General features: G+C 34.7%; 1 protein-coding gene across 1 annotated transcript in view; it reads left to right on the top strand.

The window, feature by feature from the left end:
- The first annotated feature begins 3,175 nt into the window (after positions 1 to 3,175).
- LOC123696749 overlaps positions 3,176 to 27,811 on the top strand; it is a 50,946-nt gene continuing 26,310 nt past the window's right edge. The window contains exons 1-3 of the mRNA XM_045643114.1: positions 3,176 to 3,338; positions 13,070 to 13,199; positions 14,807 to 14,952. Of these exons, the coding sequence (XP_045499070.1) occupies positions 3,302 to 3,338; positions 13,070 to 13,199; positions 14,807 to 14,952 (313 nt within the window). The 5' untranslated portion in view covers positions 3,176 to 3,301. The remainder of the gene's footprint in view (positions 3,339 to 13,069; positions 13,200 to 14,806; positions 14,953 to 27,811) is intronic.

A 27,811-nucleotide genomic window follows, 5' to 3' on the forward strand; every position in this document is an offset into this window, starting at 1 on the left:
GTACACGAAATTATTCGGTGTCTCATCAAAATAAAGCTACAAACGGAAAATCAGCTTGATAGCTGTAGTCACTTGCAAAAATGGGCGATGTATCCTGAACTATTAGATAAATAAATTCAGTGTGTTTGACAAATGATAACAATGTATTCAGTTATGGGAAATGTTAAATCAATATTAATTTAACGTTTTATATTTCGAATAGAAGTTTTTAGAAATACCTATCTAGGTATAAGTTATTTAGCACAATTCACATAAAAAATAGTTATACATAGTTATAGTTATTATTCAACAAATGACAAAGAAATATGTACATATTTTTATTTATTTTTACGTTGCTTTGTAGGTATTTTTATCAATTGAATCTATCATGAATTTCTCTACTAATTGATCAAATACCTACCGGTTATGAAATCACGAAATACAAACAGATTTATTGAATTAACAGAAGCTGAAAAACAGTGCTAATGTAAATTTTACGGCTCGGAATTTAGCTCCAAACTTTGTTTATTGCTTGCGTCTGTGCCAACACGAAACTTCTTGAGAACCGTTTATACACCAAATAAATTATCGACAAAACGATCCATTTACCAGTACAATTATAATGTTTAGCCGACTTGTTAGGGACTTAACACACATTATATATTTTACATAATGAGAGGAACACATATTAATATTTTGCTTTTTTATGTTTTATCATAAAACAGTGATTTACCGTTTTTGTATCTTCATAATACGTTATAAATAAATGTACTCAATCTATAAGAAAACATATTTTTTGTCAATTACCTAGTATATTATAGTATTTGAGTCATTTATTGAAATAAAAAATTAATTTGTCCATTATGATTCGTACAAATAAAATAAAGAAAACATTGTATTGAATTTTTCAAGAAAATAGTTTATAACTTGAAATAATCATCTCAACTCTCACTCATCTGGTATAGACGTAATTCGCCAGAATAATAGCCATCAGAAATTGTTTTCAAGAACTGCGTTACAACTACAAGAAATAATTTCCTAACTATACAGCTTTAGCCCCCGGGGCTATCAAATGAAATTGAGCTTGAAATTATGTTAAAAAATAAGCTTCTACAAAGATCTCAATCTAAAACTCAATCGCGTATTTGGAGGCTCAATCTTATCAAATGATTGCTAATCCAATATTTGTTGGATTTTTCGAGAAATTATTTCAGTATTCGTTAAAAGCTTTTTTTCGCCCTAATAAACAAGCACAGAGAGACCAGTAATGGGTAGTGTCAAAAGAATTTAAGATGCTCTATGAATTATTTATTATTCCTTTAAAAGGCGGGAAAATTAATAAATAAATTATAAGGTTAAATTAGAACTGATCAATAACTGTGACCAAACGATATAGTTTAATTGCATTCTAATCGATTTATATTAGTTTCAAAGCATAATATGAAAATAGCATATAGGTAATTATGCCCGCTACGTACGCTACGTACGCTACGTACGCTACGTACGCTACGTACGCTACGCTATTGCCATATTTATAATCGTCATATATTTTACTATTAAAAATGGAATAATCTTTCTTATTAGGTTAATTCTCATTTAAAAGCCTATATTCAAGCGATTGAGAAGCCAATTTAATTGTGTGGTGTGTGTTGTTATGTCAACGATAGTTGGCGTGATTAACATAAATATTAAGAAATTCAAGTCAAACGTAAAATTAAATGAATATCTAAACTGAAATTACACCCACGGGTTTTCTAGTCCACAAGACTATTTGGCCTTTAGGTTAAGAAAGTAATAAACCACTTCGATTACATTTTCATGACATGTCTGAGACAACTTTGAATCACTTTCTTCTGAAGTCAAAAATGAATGTCAGAAATGAAACTTCTTTGGCAAAATTCAAGAATAGCAAAGTCCTCGCCTTACTCCATGACGTGACGGTATTGCCATGATGCGACCTTGGAATATTATTCTCAATGCGCTTAAAGAAGTTTCACTTCTGAAGTTGATTTAAAATTTACCACACCTACAGTAGGTACTAAATATACCTATTCCAATTAAAAAGATCCTTGAATCTCAACTCGTAAACAATATTTTTCTTTAAGATAGCAAACCCTTAACAAAGCCTCCAAAATCCGCTTCGACTGTTTTTCTTTTAAGCTTGGTTTTATCACCATTTCTTAGCTGATAAAGGAAACAATTAAAATTGGGGTGGAAAATTTATAAAAAAATCTTCAGTTTAATAAAGTCGCTGGTCTTTTGTTATACAAAATTATTTTTACAGTATACATTTATAAAGCCTTATTAGATTTTAGTTAAGCCTCGTGTACATAAATATCTGCAATTAAACAAAGGTGCAAATTAAACAATGGGAATTTATTAATAACAAATCTATATTATACAGTCGTGCAAAAACTTATAGCCAATAACGAACTTAAACAGATCACGTATTTATATTAAAAGTTTTTTTCTTTAACGCTGTTCAGTAAGCCCTGTAATGAATAAGTTAAGCGACTTTTGTTTTATTATACATAAAAACTTTTTTTATTATTTGTAAGGCGCGAGGTCCTCTTTCTTGAATTAATAGACTGAACAAAATAAATGACTTATTGTTGGAATAACAATCTTGAAAACATTATGTACTTTATTATTAAAAGGACAATCGACCAATACTATAAAAAATCAAATAAGTATGAATGCAAATATTTAAACAGAGGGACTAATAAGGTGCTTTGTGTTTTATACATTTATATTTATTGAAAGGTTTAATAAATATAAACCCAATGATCCCGTGTAGTAGGTAAGTGTATCATAATATAATAATGCCTATCTATAGCTTCTTCCCACAAAGTATTTACGGAGCGCTACATTATATTTTAATTTACCCACAAATAAACACAAGGCACTCTAAAAATAAATCTTATAACATGCACAAAGAATTACCAATTCATCATAAATGAATTTAAAAATAAAATGACATAATGCATTCGGAAGCTCTACGCAATATTGAACTAATTTTAAAATAATGTGAAGTTAGACAAACCGGATGAATCTCCGCGTTAAGAAATTTCCGTCTACTATTAAAACTATCAGTCTATATTTCAGTATACACAAAATGTTTTAATACTCAATCAAAGTTGGCAAACGTTGCTCTTGTACCTGAGAGCTTTCAGATTTCAGTTAAAGCCGATTTGCCGTCGCGAGCGGACGTATGTTCTCTACCACTAACTTTGATACGATCGTAACATCTACGTAAATATTTATATAAGTTAATAAAATGTGCTAATTCAAACATTTAGCTAGCAGTGTGGAATTATACAAAATGTTTTACGTTTTAGTGACTGTTCTTTTTATAGCAAGTAAGTTTTTATAGAGATGATTTGCATGCATAGCGAAGTAAAATTTTTACTACAATGTGTATCGTGCAAATGAGGCAATTCAAAGACAATTGTTACTTTAATGTGTCTGTTTAACTTGCTGATACATATTTTGTATCATGTTTTATGAGAACATTTTTGAGTCAAAAATACCTCGTATTGTATTTTTAAAACTGCGATTTAATAGCTTTTCTGGGAATAAGTAGGTAGCAATTGACGGACAAGCGTTTAGAGCGCACAATCGACTACCTAATACTAATTTGTTGGTTAAAATATGAATTTGCTAATGCTTTGTTACCAATATTATGAATATAAAACATTTCGTGATGCGTTGTTGCCTGCGCTCGTTAGGAATACAAAAATTAATTTCAGGTTCAATGCTATTTGAATTTTTATTACCACTTAGCATTTTACTATTACCTACACCTATTATAGATGAAATATAGGTAGATTTCTTTTTTTAAAACCCAAGTAAAAGTTTCTAAGTTTTACTTTAACAATTTTAATATAAACCATTTCGGTATCAATTATTTAAGTTTAACTGTTACTATTAACACAATTTAGTGCAAGTGTGCTGTTATTTACTTACAAATTAAATATTTTAAGTACCTATAAAGTCACTCACTGTTCCTTAAATCAATCCTTACTTTAAACGTAGTATATTATTATTAGTCTGTGCTTTATATACCTATTGCACATACAAAAACAACTTTATATTATAAATGACATTAATAACAATGGAGTTTTTTGCCGGTTCTTCTCCATAGATACTGCTTACCGAATCGGCGGTAAATGTTAAAAATATGTGATGACGATTCAAAAGAAGTTTCTAGAAGAACCCTAATTGAATAAATAAATGTTTGAGTTTGAATATTAATCCACGAAAAACAAAGAAATTGGGCTATCGTGTATTCGTCTTAGTTACTCTTGAAACTCCAGATGAATGAGCTTTACTTCTATTGTTGATTCGGAGAGCATACAATTTTTGACCACTTTTATGCACAAAGTAATCAAAATGTTACGGTAGAAATATTTCAATGAAATGAATAGGTAAAACAAAAATAATGAGTAAGGGTCGTGGCTGCTTGATGATTTTTTAATTGTACTAACGACTCAGGTAATTTAGCTAATGTAGGTTTTCTTTATGACAATCTGTGCTGAAATTGTATCATTTACATATGCAATTGCCAATTTAGATGATTACCATAACATTATATTAGCTTCACGAAATATCAGCTTTATGAATACATAAAATTATCAGAACATAATGAAAACATAATTAAAATCGCTTCACCATCTATTGTGTCGGACGATGAAAATTTTAAAGACAAACAGATTAGGCGCTATGTATTATGTTGGTATTTCTAATAATATGTAATCGATACATATTATTAGAAATACCAACATTTGTTTCAATTATGATTTACTACAACATAGACAAAATATAATATCCCTTTGTATTTAATGCTTCAATATGTTTCACAAAGTAAACATTAGTTTAGGTGCTCTTCAAAGAAAAAAGCCCTAAAATATATAGTACAAAGCAAATACACTTAAATACATACTACATAATATTATATACATGTTTATGACGATGATATCACTACGTATTTGCCATCTATTACAACCTTGGAATAGGAGAGTTCTCACCAAATATGTATACTACTCGCTTATCCCGGTTTTACCCGGAATCTATACATATAATAAAATCGTAGGAAAGTCAAAACTGTACATTGAATATTTTTTTAAAAGAATACTTGGGCCGTGATCTATAATCGATACAGAAGCCAAAAACATAGTTTTTAGAATTTTTGTCTGTTTGTCTGTTTGTCTGTTTGTCTGTTTGTCTGTTTGTCTGTTTGTCTGTATGTTTGTCTGGGCTAATCTCGAAAAGTACTGCATAGATTGACTTCAAATTTTGCATGAATATTACTAACAGGTCGGGTGAGGCTATAGGCTACATATTATCAAGCTATCACCTACGGGGGAGGAGCTGTGAACCTTTATTTTTCTTACATATTCCGTGTACTACGACAGCGTACAATCTAAAGACTCATGTTTAAATGTTGTTTTTGGGTAAGCCATGCTATTATCTACCTTTACACTATAAAAACTACGTCATTTATGTAATTTTGGCAGAGAAACAGTTAAATGAATCTTAGCAGTATAAAGACAAATTTGAAACAGCGCCATCTATAGCCAGTGTTATAAAAATCAAACACACATTAACTATTGTAAATTAATAATTAAATGACGCATAATATATAAATGTTGTTTGACAATATCTAGATTGAAACTATAAAAATTATGCCATTTAAGTAACTTGGGAAGAGAAACATAGTTTAAAGAATGTAAGTTGTATAATGTTAATTTTGTAACAGCGCCATCTATGAGATTTCGTAAAAATCAAATCAATTTACATGTTAACACTACTGAATACACTGTTGAAAATTAATAATTTAAATATAATCATGTTATTTATTTAACTCTTTAACCCATATCTTCCCTTCCCTATAAGGTATATTTCGTGTAAATAATAAATATACTACATTTTTTTAAAGTGAGGGTAGATGTTTATTATTTTAAGTAAAACTAGACACCATTATCTACAGTAATTAATCTAATATTGATTGTGTTCATTAGTTACAATTTTAAAAATCTTCGTGTTTTATAAATTTACTAGCTTACCGCCCGCGGCTTCGCCCGCTTTGTCTAAAACCTAATAAATTATATACTAAAACCTTGCTCTTGAATTAGTCTATCTATTTAAAAAACCGCATCAAAATCCGTTGCGTAGTTTTAAAGATTTAAGCATACAAAGGGACATAGGGACAGAGAAATCGAATCGAATGGACTATTGAATGCCATAAAACCAAAAATATCAAATGCAATCTTAGTGTTTTGTGAATTTTCACCGTCATGCGTTCCCACTAAAGGTAAGTTGTTACATACAGGTATTTATTTTTTTATAATGATAGCAATTCATGTGTTTTGTTGGTATTATATTATTACACTTTTTGAATGAAATAATAAAATGATGAATTGATGAATTCTTTTATATATGACTTTTACAAGATTTTGAGGTGCATTGGGAACAGTAGTTTTTGATAAAATTTTATTTGTAAGTAGCTTTTTTTATAGATTTACAGTTAACTTTTGATTTTTTTATTTACAGATTCGATGCACATAAAATTATATCGCCTTTGGAAGACGATTTCTGCTGACAATTTTACAACACCACTTGAAAATCGATGATTTGATGATAAAGATAGTGGCAGCGAGGATTAAGTGGAAATTAGTAATCATCCGCTTCGTTAATTTTTGACTGAGGTTAATGTCCAACGTCCAATGGTTCAATCATTGATCAATATCAATAATAGTGTTAATCATAATGGTTCAATCATTGGAAGTATCTCGGGAAATTTTGGAGGATATTTTTCAGGAAGGAGAGGAGGGGCAGCCAGCCACATATCAAACTACTACGTTTTAGTACCGAAAAAATGTTATTGCCAAATGAAACGTAAATTTTGCACTCACAACTGTACAAGTAATGTTTTTATTTTGACTTTGCGGTTATCTGATTATAATATTTATCGTTATGGCTATCGAGGTACCGACCGTACTGGGATCAGAGTACATGATATACAGTTCATCATCCAGGATTGCTAAGAGCATTTTCACACTGAAAAAGATGTTTTCTTTGAATCGTAGTTGCTTCATTTATTTATTTTTAATCATTTTACATAACTAATATGTTTTATATTTTATAAATATATCATTTTCATTATTTATAAATAAAATGGATCCAACATAACTTTGTTGTGTATCATTTCTCTATTAATAACCCATAGGCATATTTTCCGAGCGCCCCATTTAGGTAAGTTGCGGTCCTGAAATTATAAAAAATTTATGTATACTTTTGCCAAATATGTATAAGCTCATTGCTCAAGCTCATTTTTACATAAAAATAACAAAAACTAAACTACTAAATAAAATAAATTATGTAAAGATTTTATAAGAAAACACAGTATATTTATTAGGAGACGGTGATCTCTTCCAGGCAAAAGATATTCATCAGCTCAATAAAATGGAATAGTATGTTGTTAGTTATTCTTTAGATTCACAATTGTAATGAGCATTTCCGCATGCAAGTTATTTCAAGTAGTATCGTAGTTTAGATATATCATAGTTTTGACACATTAAAGTTCCAACAAAACCCTCAAATTTTTGAGCAGAGTTGAGCAAGATAATTTGAAAAATGTGCCGTGTTAAGTATTATAGAAAAGGTTAGTTCGTTGGTAATTATTATTTCTTCTTCATTTACATGTTGTTAGTAAAAATAAACTTTGACTAACAGTCAAAGTATATTTTAACTAATACTACTTAATACTAACTATTATACTTAAGTTCAGTATTTATCTGTATTATTATTGCTTGGTAATTAATATATTTTCATGTCGTCGTTTGATGTGTTATTAGCTGGATTTATTGAAGTGAAAACTTTTTTAGCGGCGTTGGGTATAAAATCTTAAACTCGCGTCAGGACACGTGACCATCGAAAAAGCGTAAGACGGATGTTAGTTTTTTTAGCCCTTATATTCCATGCGTAAGACAGATACCTACCATTCCAAAATATCAAACATGCTGAACGTTAATAATCAAGTTTTCACTTCTGCCGGCACTCCCGGAGTGCAACCCGTCTTTTTTTTTACACACTCACAGACTTATAATATTTTATGTTAAAATAGTGTTAATCATATTAATATTTTTTCACAATTAAAAATATTTCCTTTTTTCTGATGGTGATGTTATGAGGACCATATTCGGTCCTCATATCATTAAAAATCTGTGCGAAAACTATAAACACTTGTGAGGCCCTCACGGCAGTCACGGATGAATTCTACACATACCCGTGGCCCTGTCGTTGATGCGGCTCGACGGAACACAGTGGGGTTTTGGTCGGTAGGAATCCGACATAACCCACGGCCTCTTCCCCGGAGGCCGTGGGTATCTATGCAAGATTTCCCCACTAAAAAAAAAAGGCCCTCACGGCAGATCGGGGCGGTCTGACGCGAAGTGGGGACAGCGTTGTCACTGTATCGCTTTTGCCACGCTTTTCAACAGACTTATTCGATAGTTCAGTTTTGTGTTAAGACCGCTGTGACAACCAACCCGTGAGACAAACAAACCCGGTTTCCCCTATTATCCCGTTAGACCGAAACCCTCACTGAGAGGGAATTACGTCTCACTACTGATCACGACAGTCATATTTTATCTCGAGAATCTGAAACTTTACTCAATATGAAGACCGTTTGACAAATGATAGGGGATGAACATGAGCATAAGCAATGACTAGAGTAGGGACGCGAATATTACAATTATTTGAGACAAGAACGATTAATATTTGTTTAATGAAAGATTAAGAATTGAAATTATTCAGTCTCTGAAAACGGACGAATAGCGAGAGGCCCGTCTTACTGCAGACGATTTCGTCATAGTCTTGATGACTTAGAGGTAAACAATCTACGAATTCGGTGGTGTGGTCCGACAAATATAAAAGTGGGTTTGCTTATAACCTCACAATTTATTACAGATCATCTTCTGTATAGGCGATATTAACGTAGTATGTTCTTTGCATGCTTTACATGCTTTAAAGTGGAGTAAGGAGACGGCTTTCGTTTGAAGATACACCGGAACCTTTGAAATCACTACTTTTAGAGGAACATACTGTGCAATCTAAACTGTTATTAGACAATATTCGCTCTTATAGTAGTGCGTTTCAAATGATCCTTTGGTGCTCAATAATTATCAGAAGGTCCTTTCATGCTTACTTTTAAGATACAAGGTCAAGTTTACCATTTGATAGGATCCCTTTTGCCTGAAGGCCAACCTAAGTTTGTTTAAATATATTTTGTATTCGACTACAACGAATAGTGGAATACAAGAAATCAATATTTCTCAAATTTAAAACTGAACTCATTTCACAATTATTTTAGAACAGGTTAATTCGTATGTATGCAGTTTTAAATCGACATTAGAAGCTTTTCCTCAAGATGGTGATATCGGCACTCAGGAACTCCCTGGACGTGTTATAACGCCCAGGCCACAGTATTACAATTTTTCCTACAGTAGAGCAACGAATGTATTTTCGCATAGCAACGGAGGGGAACTCGCGGGGGGTCAAGTGACGCGGGCCACGTACCACAAATATGCTTAGTTTGTGGTACCGAGCGCGAAAGAAAGTCATCGTGTTTTTAGTAAAGTTACTATGTATACTGACGTAATTTAATACTTAGGTACATATTCTATAATGGTGCGCTCAAACTGTTAATCTACATTTAATTTAGATTATTATTTGAAATACTAAGTAATGTAGAATTTAAATCACATTCATTCATGTTGTCTTTAGATTTTAAGATTTTCTTATCAGTGTTCAATTTTAATGTAGTTAAATTTTATAAGAGACAATAATTAAGAACATTCAAAAATAAAGTGTCACGTATTTTTTTTTAAACGACGAATGACGAAAAACGACGTAATCGCGGACGAAGTCGCGGGCAACAGCTAGTGATATAATAAACCTCTGTTCGTGGGTAAGGATATAGCCTTAGATTATTAAGGATTGGTCTCAGGACTGGTCGGAGACCAATCCATAATCTAAGGATATAACTTTCTAATTATAAAAGATATTTCAAATTAGTTTAGAAGCACCATTAAAATTACCCAGTAACTTTTTCTCTTTATAATTTAACTAGCTTACCGCCCGCGGCTTGCCCGCTTTGTATCAAACCCAATAAATTATACACTAAAACCCACCTATTAAATCACTCTATCTATTAAAAAAAACCGCATCAAAATCCGTTGCGTAGTTTTAAAGATTACTTAGGGACAGAAAAAGCGACTTTGTTTTATACTATGTACCTAGTGATAGTATTAGTATTGTTAGTTTCTATAAGCACATCTTTTCTGATGCTTTAAAGAACACTACAACCTTTTGAATGCTAATATTTCCTAACCATGAACTAGAAAGATACCGTCAGCGTTCCGTCCCCACATAAAAAGTGTATAAATTAATTCATAAAGAAAACTGCGAATAATAAATCGTCAGCAAAATCAATTTATTGCTTTCGGCAAGGCGTTAAAATGTAAGATTCCAAGCTCAGCATTCAATTCTTTGTGAGATACGTGTTTTCGCACGATTTACTTGTCTTCATTGAAAATGTTATGTTGAGAAAGTTTAAATTTCAATATTTTATACGAGAAGTTATATTTTTAGTTCGTTATAATATTATTTGTGATTTGTGAACATTTTAATAGATATGTTATTTGTCAAGTACCTAAATTTATATTTGAGTGCGTTTTAATCAGTTTTAATCAATACGTTATAATATCATATATAGTAGGTATTTCTTGTAAACGTTTAAATCAAATATTGTTTTTGAGTTATTATTTTCTCTTAATATTACGTCTTAGTCTGTACGTAATTAAATTATGATATTGTATGAAAATATCTTTAGAAAAGGAAAAGTGATATCAAAGACCTTTATGTACCTACCTACATTTATTAAAAACTGTCATATTATAAATATCAACACACTGTTAAAAATATTAGGTAAAGTAGCCTCTGTTAAGATAAAAAATTCAAGTTTTTGAGATAAATTGTAAAAATGTCTTCGTTTACCTACTTATTTTAAAATTTCAATCTAAGTTCTAGAGAAGAAACCGAGAAATTTTGTACTTTCAAGTATTTTATCCAATACGGGCTCAAATGTTCTGATAATAATCGTAGCACACATTCTTACAATATTATCTCTAAAGTAACCACGGAACTTTTATTGAGTTTGATATCAGCCAGTTAAATCGTGCTAACCTTAATGTTGGAGCGAATTTTATCTTAATAAAATCAAAGACTTTACCAAATAATCCTATGTTAATTTTAGTTTAGAGTTAATAGTTTTTTTCTTTTAATTAAGTTTCAATAATAAAATCACATCCTGTGTTTTATGATGAGAGTTTTGTGATTTTATTCATGGATAAATTATTATTATTACCTATAATGTTTCCTTGTTAACCTTAGTCAGTTTGTTAAATTTTAACAATAATTAAAAATCTTTTTTTTTTGTAATATTTGAACAAAATCAAACACAAGACTAAGGTTTTAGAAGAACTTGTGATTGTGAAACTCTTTGTTCAAAATTAAATATAATTTGAATTTTCTATTTTTACTATAAAAGTTATCTCATTATTATTATGTAACAGTTGTGTATTGTAATCGAATAATGAATAATTTTACATCTCAATAAGCAATGCTTTATAATTTAGGCGACAAGTGCCAACAATAAATATCATTTCGCTTACATTATTCACATGAATACATTATTTTTAAGATAAATATAGCAAATAGTTATGCGTATTAAAAATTTACACTTTCATTTAATTTTTATTCGTATTGATATTTTATGTGTTAAATAATGACATGAATCCAATATATTAATTAGTTCTTAATTTTTCATCCATTTTAAACAGTTTGGACATTATGATAATGCATACCATGTAATCTAAAAGTTACGCGAATCTCAATGCACTTATTGATATTGCGTGACTTTTATTTAGAGTTTTGTTCGTTTTATTCAATAATTTGACACCGAAACAAAATTTTTCGAAACTGATCAATCTAGCTTTAAAATGGTCGACCGTTCAAAAATGTTAAGACTATAATATCAGCGATGTTAATGAATTTAATCATATACCAATGCATCGTTTATAATATTATGTATTAGTAGGTAAAGGGAATTTCACCTACATTCCGACAGGTATTTTCTACGTAACAGCGGCAAAGATTATTAACCATCTGGGAGAAGCCGGAATTCCTGACTGCAATATTCCGTATAGAAAAATTAAATTACAGTACACTTGAATATGAATAAGTCTTTATATCTTTTTATGAAGATCCAATTAAAAATATTCACTTAATTAATCTTAAATCTATTCCTTATATAAAACACGAGTGAAGCGGAGACGAGAAGAGTCGATTAAGTTTAAAAATAACTAGAACTTTTTGCTCAACTTTAACGCTACTTTTCAAACATTCCGTACAATCTATTAAATGCATAGTTTATTATTTGAAAATTTACCACACCAGTAAAATTTTAGATCTTTAATTCTCTCGATTACTAAGGATGTGAGAACATTTACCTATTTGTACAAAGAAACACATCATGCTTGCAATTATACGATACACATAAATGTAAGAACATTTACCTATTTGTACAAAGAAACACATCATGCTTGCAATTATACGATACACATATAAATGTAAGAACATTTACCTATTTGTACAAAGAAACACATCATGCTTGCAATTATACGATACACATATAAATGTAAGAACATTTACCTATTTGTACAAAGAAACACATCATGCTTGCAATTATACGATACACATATAAATGTAAGAACATTTACCTATTTGTACAAAGAAACACATCATGCTTGCAATTATACGATACACATATAAATGTAAGAACATTTACCTATTTGTACAAAGAAACACATCATGCTTGCAATTATACGATACACATATAATGCTATTTCTATAAAAAATACCTTTTTAAATACAAACTAAAGTACATTAATATTCTACACTATAAGTCAAAGAGTATAGTAACTATGTATAAGGAACTATAAGTGAAGGTAAATAAATAATTTATCAGGCGGTGGTGGAGCTCAAATAAATGAAGACAGTTGCGATGCGAGCGAACAGCTGAAGATATGCGTAGAAACTACACCAAAGACACCCGTGGGGCTGCCTAGGACAAGGAAAGAGTTGGATGCGCACTGCTTGTAAGTAGATTATTTTTTATATATTCTATACTAATATTATAAAGCTGATGAGTTTGTTTGAACGCGCTAATCTCAGGAACTACTGGTCTGATTTGAAAAATTCTTTCGGTGTTAGATAGCCTATTTATTGAGGAAGGCTATTAATTATAGGCTATATATCATAACGCTAAGACCAGCAGGAGCGGAACCACGCAAATTAAAGATAAATAAAGACAAACATGACTTTTGGTATACAGAATATAAAACTATGTTTCAAATCGGTTGAGTAGTTTTTGTGTTAAATGGTAGCAAAGTAACGATAAAAACTTTTTTTTAGTCTGTATTGTACTCTGACTTTAAACATAACTCTTTTTCGAGATTGCTACAGTTCTTTAAACGTAGGTATAAAATTTATTATTCTTATACTTGATTTTATACAATCTAAATACAAAATTGGTTTGATTACATTCACATATTGTTATAAAAGTCGATCCAAATGAAGTCCGCTGTTTTGTAAAACTGTTTAATTGGCGGAATAAATGTATATTTGTGTAACCTTTTATACGAGTTTGATTTGTGTAAGCTGTGAATGTATACGTATATATCTGTTTTTATAGCTGTTCCCCGAATTTCATTCGCATTCTATATCAAGTTTAATTAGTGGAAATGATTTTTTGCATTCCTTGTTAAACATATTTTGAATTTTCGGAAAGGATTATAAAATTGAATAGGTTAATTGTTAATATTTTCGAGAATTCAATCAAGAGCTTTTTCGTGTTGTGCTTGATTTATTTCAATATTTATGAGTCTGCCAAATGGAGATTTTCAAGTGGTACTTTTATAGTCGTTTCAATTACCCATTATTTCATCAAGTTATAATCATTGACTATCATTTAATGTGTATTTTTTGTTGTATGTACTAGAAATTCGACGCCATATACGCATAAAATTTCATCAAAGTAAGGCTATTTTAACTTAGATTTTCTTTGAATTTTTGAATAAAAGTACTTAAAATTCCTCGAACACTTTTTAGGATGTCTCAGTGTCTTTATTGTTGTATATTTTATAAGAAAATCTCTTAAAAATTCCGTGTAAACTACAAAGACACGAACGTCCCGCATCGAAAAAATTGAAACACGCCTCAGGTTATTGGCTATTAAACAAACTGGACAATGAAAATCAATAAATTGTCTCTGACACTTTTTAGATATTGAGTAAATCTTTAATTTAAGATATTATAACACATTGTTACTAATTTAGTTTTTTTAAACGAGCTTCTAAAGAATTACAGAAACAATTCAAAATCACTCTAAAATCGATACGGCCTCTTAAGCGCTGCAGCCTTCGCTACTCGTCTACACGATGATCGCGTTCAAACACACGTTCAAACGTTAAAATACCTACTTTCGTCCAGCGCAATTTTATATATGGGCTCTTAAGCCTATGCTAAAAACTTTTCGTCGTGGATTATAATAATAATTAAGGTTTCTTTAATAATTTTATGTAAGAAATGAATACAAGTCTATATATAATTTCTCGTGAGATATTAAAATAATTATTTGAAGTAGATTTATACATATTATTTTTATGAAAGCTTTCTTAATTCTTTATACTTTTCTTTCAAACAGGGCATATCAGACTGGTATGGCATGTATGGACGCGTGGATAAAGCGGTGCCTGCCAACGGATGGACAGAAGTTGGTGCAACAACAAATCGGTGGTGCGAGAGCGCTCATGCGATTCTTATGCACCAATGATTCTTCGTTGAGACGAGGTATAGTAATGATAGTATAAAAATAACTAGCTTTCCGCCCGCGGCTTCGCCCGCGTTTTCATAGAAAACCCCGCATAGTTCCCTTTCCCGTGGGATTTCCGGGATAAAACCTATCCTATCTCTCAAGTTGGATCAAACTGCACATGGTGTGTGAATTTTATTATAATCGGTTAAGTGGTTTAGGAGTCCATTGAGGACAAACATTGTGACACGAGATTTATATATATTAAGATAAATAATTTATGTACATAGCTTTTCATAAATTTATAATGTTAGTAACTATTAATTTAGAAGTAGGTAATAGGCATACTTAAATGTACTTGGAATAAATACTGGAGCCTAAAAGAAATTTTTAAAAGCAACATGCCAACAAATCTTAAAACGAAGGTTTTGAATTCAAGTCTACTACCATGTTTGACGTATGCCTGCCAAACATGGAAATTCACTTCAAAAATAAAAAATAAAATAAATAGCTGCCAAAGAGGGATAGAACGTAGTATGTTGAAGATAAAGAGATTAGACAAAATTAGGCACACTAAAATAAGGTCGATTACCAAAGCAACTAATGCTTTGAGTCACGCACAAAAACTGAAGTGGAGGTGGGCAGGACACGTCGCCAGACTTACTGATCAAAGATGGACAGCGAGAACGACAACGTGGCATGGCCCACTAGGCAAAAGGTACAGAGGGAGACCGTTAACACGCTGGGACGACGACATCAAGAAAACAGCCGGCCCTCTGTGGTACCAAATAGCGCAAGATAGAGACGGGTGGTCAGCTTTGGAGGAGGCCTTTACCCAGACAGGGGTTCATGCAGATTGATTACTTTAGTTCATAACGTTAAATTAATTTCTTTTATTTATTTACAATAACTTAATAATTAATATTAGCATTGGAATTTGGAATACAACAAAATTACAATTACTAACACTAATAACAATCAAGTTTTGTATACACTTATTTTTCTTACCGCGTAAGCGTTACTTTGTAAAAATGTCAACATATCTGCAGGAAATAAACAGGCTTTTTTATTTTTTATTTTTATTTTATTTTATTTATTTTATTTAATAGGCATACATACAAGTTTTTAAGAATTTGTATAGGTTACATGCATTTTACATCGATTTCACTGATTAATTTTATGTGTGTAAAAATAATGCAAGATATAGGTAGGTATCTAATAATATGTCACAACTCATACCTAATGTAAACTAGCGGTTAGCCCCGGCTTCGCCCGTGGTACCTACATGTTTACGTTGTGTTTCATAAAAACTATCCTATCTTTCCAGTTGGATCAAACTGCACATGGTGTGCGAATTTTATTATAATCGGTTAAGTGGTTTAGGAGTCCATTGAGGACAAACATTGTGACACATAGAGATAATATGTACTACGTGTGACTCGAGATTTATATATATATTAAGATTTATAGGATTTAATCTGTTATTTGGTCGTGACTTAATTATAAAAATCTTAAATACACACACATCACAGCTTTATACAAAAGGACAAAAATAGACCCAAAACCCAGAATAAAAGTTCATTGGATATTATCCATTAATCCATAATATGTCCATTGTCCAATATGAACGAGAATAAAATCACAATATGTTTGTATTAGTAAATTTAGACATCAGTCAAATGCTCCTAACTTCTTAAATTTTAATTATCTTCAGTTCTGATAAAGTTATTAAAAATATTTTGATACATAATAAAAGGTTAAAAAATTAGGTACCATTGTGCCTTTTTAGGGTTCCGTAGCCAAAATGGCAAAAACGGAACCCTTATAGTTTCGTCATGTCCGTCTGTCCGTCTGTCCGTCTGTCCGTCTGTCACAGCCGATTTACTCGGAAACTATAAGTACTACAGTGATGAAATTTGATGGGAATATGTGTTGTATGAACCGCTACAAAAATATGACACTAAATAGTAAAAAAAAGAATTGGGGGTGGGGCCCCCCATACATGTAACTGAGGGATGAAATTTTTTTTTCGATGTACATACCCGTGTGGGGTATCAATGGAAAGGTCTTTTAAAATGATATAAAGTTTTCTAAAAAACATTTTTCTTAAAGTGAACGGTTTTTGAGATATCAGCTCTCAAAGTCGTAAAAAGTATGTCCCCCCCCCCTCTATTTTTATAACTACGGGGTATAAAATTCTAAAAAAAATAGAGGTGATGCATGCTAATTAACTCTTTCAACGATTTTTGGTTTGATCAAAGTATCTCTTATAGTTTTTGAGATAGGTTGATTTAACTGTAATTTTGGTTAAGTTATTGTGCTTACACTGAAAACGATGGCTGAACCTTATAAGATAGATCAAAAAATATACTAATAAGTTTATTATATTTGCTGCTACGGAACCCTTTGTGCGCGAGCCCGACTCGCACTTGGCCGGTTTTTTTATCTCGCGACGTCTATTGCTTGGCAAGTTATAGTCAATTATCGGTTTTATATTTTTCCTGAAAAGTTGTGTTTTTGCAGTGTTTGTTTTATTCTCCAGTTACGGCGATATTATATTGTTGACTACATGCTGTTATAAACTAAAATTCCTCGTTACATTAAAAGCGGAAACACAGCATGCCGTCTCATGACATACGAGCATCTTAAAATACCTGAGACGCTACAAAACTGCAGAAATTTAACATGAGGAAATTCGAAAAATTGTGACGTTCAGTAAATCGTTTGATAAATAAAAGAATAATGTAAAAATATCGTATCGGTTTATATATGTGAAATTAAGAAAATTACAATATAATATCTATATTCTACAAACAACATTAATTATGAAATGACTCTACTATGGAGTTTCTTGTCCATAAATACTGCTTTCCGAATTGGTGGTAAAAGTTAAAAATATCTAATGACGATTCAAAAGTGCTTCTAGAGCTTATAAGTCTATCTATACTATCTAAGTCTAAGTTGAAGAGTTTGTTTGTTTGTTTGAACGCACTAATCTCAAGAACTACTTGTCCGATTTGAAAAATTCTTTCGGTGTTAGATAGCCCATTTATCGAGGAAGGCTATATCATTACGCTAAGACCAAGAGGAGCGAAGCATTGCGGGTGAAATCGCGGAGCACAGCTAGTTGAATAAATAAATGTTTGAGTTTGAGTAGGTACATAGACTATAAGTAAAATCATTAATAATTAAAAATATGGAGATCTTACGTAGGTGTAATAAAACCATAATTATTACACGGATAAATTAGAATTGACATAATTCAGTGACCTATATGGTATAAGGTGAACTCAGTGAACCAAAGGCACATGGGCAAACACGTTTTAAATTTAAATCTATTTTCACATGAATAAACCTGTTCGATGTCTGGCGTAAGCGAATTCTGATGTGAATAGCGATCAAAGAGGTCTTGAATACTGGGAATCATTGATAACACAGCTCAACAATAAAACAATTTTCTTTGTTGCCCTGGATATTTCTACAGATTTATATATTTCAAGTATCCAATTTGCGATTGTATTCATTAAATTGTTTGGTTGGCTCTAGTTTATTTTTTATTGGAATTTTCATATATTTAGTTCTCTTAACCCATTGAGCCCCAAGCGGCCCGATCGGTCCCAATAGATTTTCTATTGTGTCTGTGGTTCCGGGGCCTGAATTATTACGGCTTTACAGAATACGGGTTATTAACAAGCGTTTATTTTGACGTGACAACGTCTTATAATTCGATAGAGCCGCGTGCACGCACGAAAAAACATGACTCATGCGGCGTTACCTCGCTCTGAGGCGTTCCATGTAAGGCTTGAAGTGCGAGCGAGAGCGCGGAACGAACGACAAAGAAGCACAATCGGACGTTGTCACGTTCAACTATCGTCAGTAAACCGACTTTACAGACAACCAATTTTTTTTTTTTATGAAATACGTTTTCTGTACATTTCTTCGCTCATACATAAGCCAATTCTATAAAACTGACTGCAGAATATCAGCATAAGTAATAATTGTTTCTGTAGAAAAGATCATTTTTATGAACAACAATGTTCGGTTTGTATCGAGTTGAAATAACCGAGTAGCACTTGGTCAGTAAAGTGGATACAGTAAATTCCCTTGATGTTTTTATATTTTGTGCGATTAGAGAAAAGCAAATTCATTAGGAACTATTAATAAATATGGAAATGCAGGCCTTTGGGAGAATTCAGAAATATAAGAAGAATATTCGACGGCCCTACAGGACGGGCGAGTCGAAAATTGATAAAAGATGAAAATTTCACAAAATTTATAATCGATGCTAAATGTTAATTATAGAGAGGTACAGTGTTGGTACCTGTAAATTTAAAGCACCAAATTATATAATATATTATGCAAAAGATGTTGAAAAACTTCAATACTCTATGAGCAAATGCGAACATAAAGCTATACTTGCCCCACAATCGCCTGGATAGATTTCCAGATAATCTAGATTTATGTGGGAAACAGGAAGAACGTATCCAAAAAGACCTAAAAATGATGGAATAAAGGTATCAAGGTACCAGTTATCGTCACATGAAGGCAGATTACTGATGGTCCTTGAGAAACGATTGTCGCCAAATTAAATATATAAGAAAAGCTTCCAAAATGTACTATTTCATTTAATTTTATGATTTTTCTCTATTTTTATTTATATGTAAATTAATTCAAAACTAAAACAAAACAATTAGTAAAACTTTAAATGATATGAAACAAATATGCCTACTGTTTCTTTCTGCGGTTCATAGTCTAATAAGGAAATTAGGATTTAAAAAAAACTAGAGCCAATCTACCAAAAGCATTACATAAAAGTTTTATAAATTATAGGCCTCAAATTATTCGAAACCACTTTCACATCAAGGGCAACAAAATCATTGATGACCAGTGATAATATACGTTTGTAGTACTAATAATTGAAATATATTATTATACAGGGTGTCTCAAAAGAAAGTTTATATTTTGTGGATGAATTGAAGAAAAAGTAAGCGGTGTATTGAAAAAATGTTTATTAATTATTAAAGTGCATAATAAGGGAATTTATTTCTTAAAAATAATATCGTCCAAATGCAGTCCATTACGTTCACGGCACTCATTTAATCGAACACTAAAATTATTTATGACAGCTCGGCAGGTAGACACAGTGATGGCTGCCATTTCGTGTCGGATATTTTCTTTTAAATGCACTAGATAAGTTGGTTTTTTGGCATACACTTTATATTTAAGATACCCCCACAAGAAAAAGTCCATGGGAGTTAAATCAGGGCTGCGTGGAGGCCAATTTATATCACCTCTCCTAGAGATCAATTTTCCCGGAAAAAATTCATGAATTCGAGGTAAAGACATATTGGATGTGTGTGATGTAGCTCCGTCTTGCTGCAACCATGTTCTCTGGTTATAGCCAGGAAAGTTTTGCAGTGCAGGCACTAAAAACTCGTCTACTATCGCTCTGAATTTACTGTAACTGCACGCCCCCTTTCGTTTTCGAAAAAGTAAGGGCCAATAATTCCTCGCTAATTTCTATTCTTGATAATTTCTTGTGCGGGTATCTTAAATCTAAAGTGTATGCCAACAAACCAACTTCTCTAGAGCATTTAAAAGAAAATATCCAGCACGAAATGGCAGCCATCACTGTGTCTACCTGCCGAGCTGTCATAAATACTGAAATTTTAGTGTTCGATTAAATGAGTGCCGTGAACGCAATGGACTGCATTTGGACGATATTATTTTTAAGAAATAAATTCTCATATTATGCACTTTAATAATTAATAAACATTTTTTCAATACACCGCTTACTTTTTTTTTATTCATCCACAAAATATAAACTTTCTTTTGAGACACCCTGTATAATGACTGTAGATATAAAAGTAATTTTTGGAAAGTACAAGTTCATATACCAAAAAGGATTAATCGTATCAATCATAAAAATATTATCAAAGTTTAAAATTCAAATACGGGTATAATTAATATACTTAAAAAAACGCACTTAACCTCATGAAATTATTTATTGTAATGTCACCGATCCTTGGTACAAAGTTTGCATTTACTCTATCCGTTTAAAGTGGGTCAAAATCGAGTCTAATGGAGTCGGTTACACACATAATATAAGTGCAGCTAATAAAAGTTAATATTATGTAATTTATATATTATAATGTACCCTTTTTCACGAATTTTTTTAATCAACGAATCATCAAGACAATAATTACAGGTCAACAAACTAGCCCCTTATCGACTGCAGTTTTGAAAACAAATACTGAAATTATAAAGCTGAAGAGTTTGTTTGTTTGTTTGAACGCGCTAATCTCATGAACTACTGGTCCGATTTCAAAAAAATATTTCGGTGTTAGATTATAGATAGGCCATTACCGAGGAAGGCTAGGCTAGGATAGGGTATAATATTATCATCCCGTTAAGACCAACAAGAGCGAAGCCAAGCGGGTGAAACCGCGGAGTGCAGCTAGTGTTAAGTAAAACTTTTTTAGAATAAATTGTAGCATCCCTTTACAATGCATCCTTGTTTTTGTAAACAAGCTGTCATACGTGGATAACAAAATGTTTACACAAATATGAAGGTCCCACGCGTGTTTTCGGTAAACATATTTTCAATGAGTTATCACGTTCCTTAAAAAAACAATATGTACAGAATAATGTACGTTATTTTGTGTATGAGGTTATAAGGTTACACCCTGTGTCTAATAATTTAGTCAATGTTTGTTGTTATGCTTAACCCGATGATGTATATCGTTGTTATGGAAGGAAAACAGAAAAATGTATTTGTAATTTGTTATGTATATGCTGCTCTCGACGACAGATAAACTTCCTTGTAACGAGTACGTAAAATATTATTGTAAAGAAGATTTTAATAAAAATAATATTGAATGCTTAGTTCAGTAAAATAAAGCGCATAACTCAATTTATTTTAGATAATAATTTTATGATAAAGGTAATTAAAAGTTAAGAAAAATTGCAAACTACCTGAAGCTACTTTAACTTCTAATATAGATATACGAACTTTTAATTACTGTTTCGTAAATAAGTGAATGTAAATGAGATGGACCATTCGCACCACTGAAAATCAGTGGTGCGAATGGTCCATCTCATCATTCGTGCCAGATACTGAGTTGGTCCCTTTTGTCAACAGAGAAATGTCCAATACCTATTATCAGCATTATTTTCTTATACATATTTTATTACTAAGTATTGTTATCTCTGCACCTGTCTTCATCTCCGGCTTGCCTTCACCGGCCGGTCGGAGTGAAGCCTGACGAGGACAGGACCCCCACCTCTGGCTTGCCTTAACCGGCCGGCCAGAGTGGAGTCGCGAGAGCTTTTAGCTCGAAGGGTGGATGCGAAGCGTAAGTGGCGAGTGGGCACGTGATGCTGGACCCTCAGGGAGCGCGTGATCGGAGTTTAAAGTCCAGGGACGTCTCTCCACCCTTAGCTGCTCACAATATGTTGCCCCCTTGTCGCACTATTGCAGCGACTTGTTTCGGGGGCCCATACAGTGAGAGGGCGAGTCACCACCTGCCAACATATTTTTACTTTCTTTTAGTAGAAAGGCAGGTGCCATAGTTTCCCATAGTCCCCAGTACCAGTCCATTTAGCATCCCAATCCATAGCCCAATTATTAAATTTCCATACCCTGCAATAGTCCTACATCGGCCGCGGACTGCCTAGGGCTGTATTTCTATAGTGCAGTCATGGGCAGGCTGCGGCTGGTGTCCCACAACACATTAAAAGTCTCGAAAGGGCCTCTGCGTGTTGGATCCGTGTCCCCACGTAAGCCTTCCAAAGATCCGGGTACCGTCCTTCTGGTGGTACCCGAGTATTATGGAGATGAGAAACATAATAATAATAATAATAAGGTTGGAATATCTGTTGTCTAAGGTTGGAATATCTGTTGTCTACGTGACAACAGATATTCCACCCGTGCAATCAGTCAACCCGCAGGACACCTTGTGGCGGGGTGTCGGGGAGTAGCGACCCCGCGGGAACCGAGTGCTCCCGGGGGAGGCCCCTGTCTTCATCTCCGGCTTGCCTTCACCGGCCGGTCGGAGTGAAGCCTGACGAGGACAGGACCCCCACCTCTGGCTTGCCTTAACCGGCCGGCCAGAGTGGAGTCGCGAGAGCTTTTAGCTCGAAGGGTGGATGCGAAGCGTAAGTGGCGAGTGGGCACGTGATGCTGGACCCTCAGGGAGCGCGTGATCGTAGTTTAAAGTCCAGGGACGCCTCTCCACCCTTAGCTGCTCACAATATGTTGCCCCCTTGTCGCACTATTGCAGCGACTTATTTCGGGGGCCCATACAGTGAGAGGGCGAGTCACCACCTGCCAACAAATTTTTACTTCCCTTAAGTAGAAAGGCAGGTGCCATAGTTTCCATAGTCCCCAATGCCAGTCCATGTAGCATCCCATTCCATAGCCCGGTTTATTTTGCTTCCATTTCTCACAATAGTCCTACATCGGCCGCGGACTGCCTAGGGCTGTATCTCTATAGTGCAATCATGGGCAGGCTGCGGCTGGTGTCCCACAACACATTAAAATTCTCGAAAGGGCCTCTGCGTGTTGGATCCGTGTCCCCACGTAAGCCTTCCAAAGATCCGGGTACCGTCCTTCTGGTGGTACCCGAGTATTATGGAAATGAGAAACATAATAATAATAATAAAGCTTTTTAATCTTGTATTGTATGTTTTTGTGTGCTGTTGACAATAAATGCTTTATTATTATTATGTTTCTCATTTCCATAATACTCGGGTACCACCAGAAGGACGGTACCCGGATCTTTGGAAGGCTTACGTGGGGACACGGATCCAACACGCAGAGGCCCTTTGAGACTTTTAATGTGTTGTGGGACACCAGCCGCAGCCTGCCCATGATTGCACTATAGAGATACAGCCCTAGGCAGTCCGCGGCCGATGTAGGACTATTGCAGGGTATGGAAATTTAATAATTGGGCTATGGATTGGGCTGCTAAATGGACTGGTACTGGGGACTATGGGAAACTATGGCACCTGCCTTTCTACTAAAAGAAAGTAAAAATATGTTGGCAGGTGGTGACTCGCCCTCTCACTGTATGGGCCCCCGAAATAAGTCGCTGCAATAGTGCGACAAGGGGGCAACATATTGTGAGCAGCTAAGGGTGGAGAGGCGTCCCTGGACTTTAAACTCCGATCACGCGCTCCCTGAGGGTCCAGCATCACGTGCCCACTCGCCACTTACGATTCGCATCCACCCTTCGAGCTAAAAGCTCTCGCGACTCCACTCTGGCCGGCCGGTTAAGGCAAGCCAGAGGTGGGGGTCCTGTCCTCGTCAGGCTTCACTCCGACCGGCCGGTGAAGGCAAGCCGGAGATGAAGACAGGGGCCTCCCCCGGGAGCACTCGGTTCCCGCGGGGTCGCTACTCCCCGACACCCCGCCACAAGGTGTCCTGCGGGTTGACTGATTGCACGGGTGGAATATCTATTGTCACGTAGACAACAGATATTCCAACCGTGGGCGATGGGGTCGTCACATCCCTACGCCCTTATTATTATTATTATTATGTTTCTCATCTCCATAATACTCGGGTACCACCAGAAGGACGGTACCCGGATCTTTGGAAGGCTTACGTGGGGACACGGATCCAACACGCAGAGGCCCTTTCGAGACTTTTAATGTGTTGTGGGACACCAGCCGCAGCCTGCCCATGACTGCACTATAGAAATACAGCCCTAGGCAGTCCGCGGCCGATGTAGGACTATTGCAGGGTATGGAAATTTAATAATTGGGCTATGGATTGGGATGCTAAATGGACTGGTACTGGGGACTATGGGAAACTATGGCACCTGCCTTTCTACTAAAAGAAAGTAAAAATATGTTGGCAGGTGGTGACTCGCCCTCTCACTGTATGGGCCCCCGAAACAAGTCGCTGCAATAGTGCGACAAGGGGGCAACATATTGTGAGCAGCTAAGGGTGGAGAGACGTCCCTGGACTTTAAACTCCGATCACGCGCTCCCTGAGGGTCCAGCATCACGTGCCCACTCGCCACTTACGCTTCGCATCCACCCTTCGAGCTAAAAGCTCTCGCGACTCCACTCTGGCCGGCCGGTTAAGGCAAGCCAGAGGTGGGGGTCCTGTCCTCGTCAGGCTTCACTCCGACCGGCCGGTGAAGGCAAGCCGGAGATGAAGACAGGGGCCTCCCCCGGGAGCACTCGGTTCCCGCGGGGTCGCTACTCCCCGACACCCCGCCACAAGGTGTCCTGCGGGTTGACTGACTGCACGGGTGGAATATCTATTGTCACATAGACAATAGATATTCCAACCGTGGGCGATGGGGTCGTCACATCCCTACGCCCTTATTATTATTATTATTATGTTTCTCATTTCCATAATACTCGGGTACCACCAGAAGGACGGTACCCGGATCTTTGGAAGGCTTACGTGGGGACACGGATCCAACACGCAGAGGCCCTTTCGAGAATTTTAATGTGTTGTGGGACACCAGCCGCAGCCTGCCCATGACTGCACTATAGAGATACAGCCCTAGGCAGTCCGCGGCCGATGTAGGACTATTGCAGGGTATGGAAATTTAATAATTGGGCTATGGATTGGGATGCTAAATGGACTGGTACTGTGGACTATGGGAAACTATGGCACCTGCCTTTCTACTAAAAGAAAGTAAAAATATGTTGGCAGGTGGTGACTCGCCCTCTCACTGTATGGGCCCCCGAAATAAGTCGCTGCTTATTATTATTATTATTAAATAGGCAATATTAACAGGGTTCAGTTAGATTTTCAATGTATATTTACAACCGAATATAATTTTTTTGACTGACTGGTTGGCTTGGTTGGTTGTGGCCCTGCCTTCCAAACCAGAGGTCGGGGGTTCGATTCCCACCCGGGGCAAATATTTGTGTGATGAACATAGATGTTTGCTCTGGGTCTGGGTGTTAAGTATCTATCCATACTTAATATTATAAATGCGAAAGTAACTCTGTCTGTCTGTCTGTTAATCAATCACGCCTTAAGTACTGAACCAATTTGCATGAAATTTGGTATAGATATATTTTGATACCCGAGAAAGGACATAGGCTACTTTTTATCCCGGGAAAATGACGCAATCACGGAAATCCCACGGGAAGGGGAACTATGCGGGTTTTTCTTTAACTGCGCGGGCGAAGCCGCGGGCGGAAAGCTAGTATATTATAACTTTATATTATACGTATACGAAAAAGGTTATCAAAATTAAAATTTATACTTACATAATAAGTAGGTAAGTTTACAAAGCTGAAGAGCTTTTTTGTTTAAACGAACGTATCTCAACAACTAATGGACGGATTTCAAAAAATTATTTTTGCGTTGGATATGTGGATGATCCATGAGTGCTTATAGGCTATATTATCATAATATGTATGTGTCGTGGCCATATCGTAGATTTGCTCATTTCATGATATGATCGATCATTTCCCGAAATGGTCGCATTTCATGAAATGGCCAACATGGTTTGATCATCGTTAAATCGTCAACGTTTCACGATATGGTTATCCACATTTGGCCAGATCGTATAAAATATATAAAGTCCATAAAAAAATAAAAATTTCTGAATATTTTTAGAACTTGTTCATTGTCATTGCCACGGTAGTGGCCGGCGAATGCCAGAAGCGAATGGTTTTTGCAATAGGTTAATTTAGGTTAGGTTAGGTTAGACTTTAATAAAGAACGCACGAGCCGAGCGAGCAAAGTGAGCGTGCCGCGGTAGCGGCCGGCGAGTGCCAGAAGCGAATCGCTTTTTAAAAAAGGAACAATTATAATAACATAGGATATAATATAAATATGTACCTATGTATGTAAAGGATTTCAGACGCATTTTCCTCAATATAAGATATCCGCATTTTCCATAGTACTCGAACCTCTTCGTCGTAAATTATTTGCTATGACTTTCTTCATATTGTAATAAAACGAACTATGAAGTTTTAAACTGCGAATAATTAAATTTTCGCCAGCGGCCGCCATCTTATCACATAAACACAGCGCTTGCAGCGCCTCTACCAATAATTAATGTAACTATTTTACGATATGATCAAATAATTTTAATCATTTCATGAAAAAACCGCGCGTTTATTTGGCCATATCGAGAAACGATTTCTTATCATTGATCTGCCCAAACCACATCATGATGTGGCCAATAGACATTCGAGCATTTCATGAAATGCGACCATTTCACGAAATGATCGATCATATCATGAAATGAGCAAATCTACGATATGGCCACGACATAATATGTACTACGGGCGAAGCCGTACTACTCGTCTATGGTATGCAAATTACAGGGAATAAATTTGCTATTTCACTTTCTATTAAAAAAGTTAATAGCTTTTTCCTTTTGCAGCAAATGGATTTCAAAATTGCAACCACAGTGCAAACATCTGCTATTTTCAAAGGTTCAAATAGCACATTGCTTGCTAACGATGCATTTGAAACTGTAATTGCTAACTAGTTGTAAGAGTACACCTACCAAACGTAAATGACTGTCTTCGGTTCTTATAACAGCTGCAGTACACATGGGGCCAAAGTGTTGGGCCAACGTGTTGGGCAAAAAATAAAAATGATGGATACTTTATTCATTATGAACTTAGCTGTTCTATATAAGTATTGTGTATGTGGTTACTATCTGTGCCCCGCGGTTTTTCCCGCATGGTCCGCTTCTGTTGTTTTTGCATGATAATGATATTACGTACCTATAGCCTTTAGGCTGGTTGCAGAGCTTGACCGACCGTCAGTGCGTACCGTCGGTCCTGACGATTCGCATCAACAATTGTATGACTATGACACTATTGCGCATGACAATACGCGTGCGTATGGTCGGTCTAGCTATGAACGGTTTTATGAATTTCCATACATATGACAAGCGCGACTGACGT

Source organism: Colias croceus, chromosome 13, assembly GCF_905220415.1.
Source record: "Colias croceus chromosome 13, ilColCroc2.1".
Taxonomy (NCBI): Eukaryota; Metazoa; Arthropoda; class Insecta; order Lepidoptera; family Pieridae; genus Colias; species Colias croceus.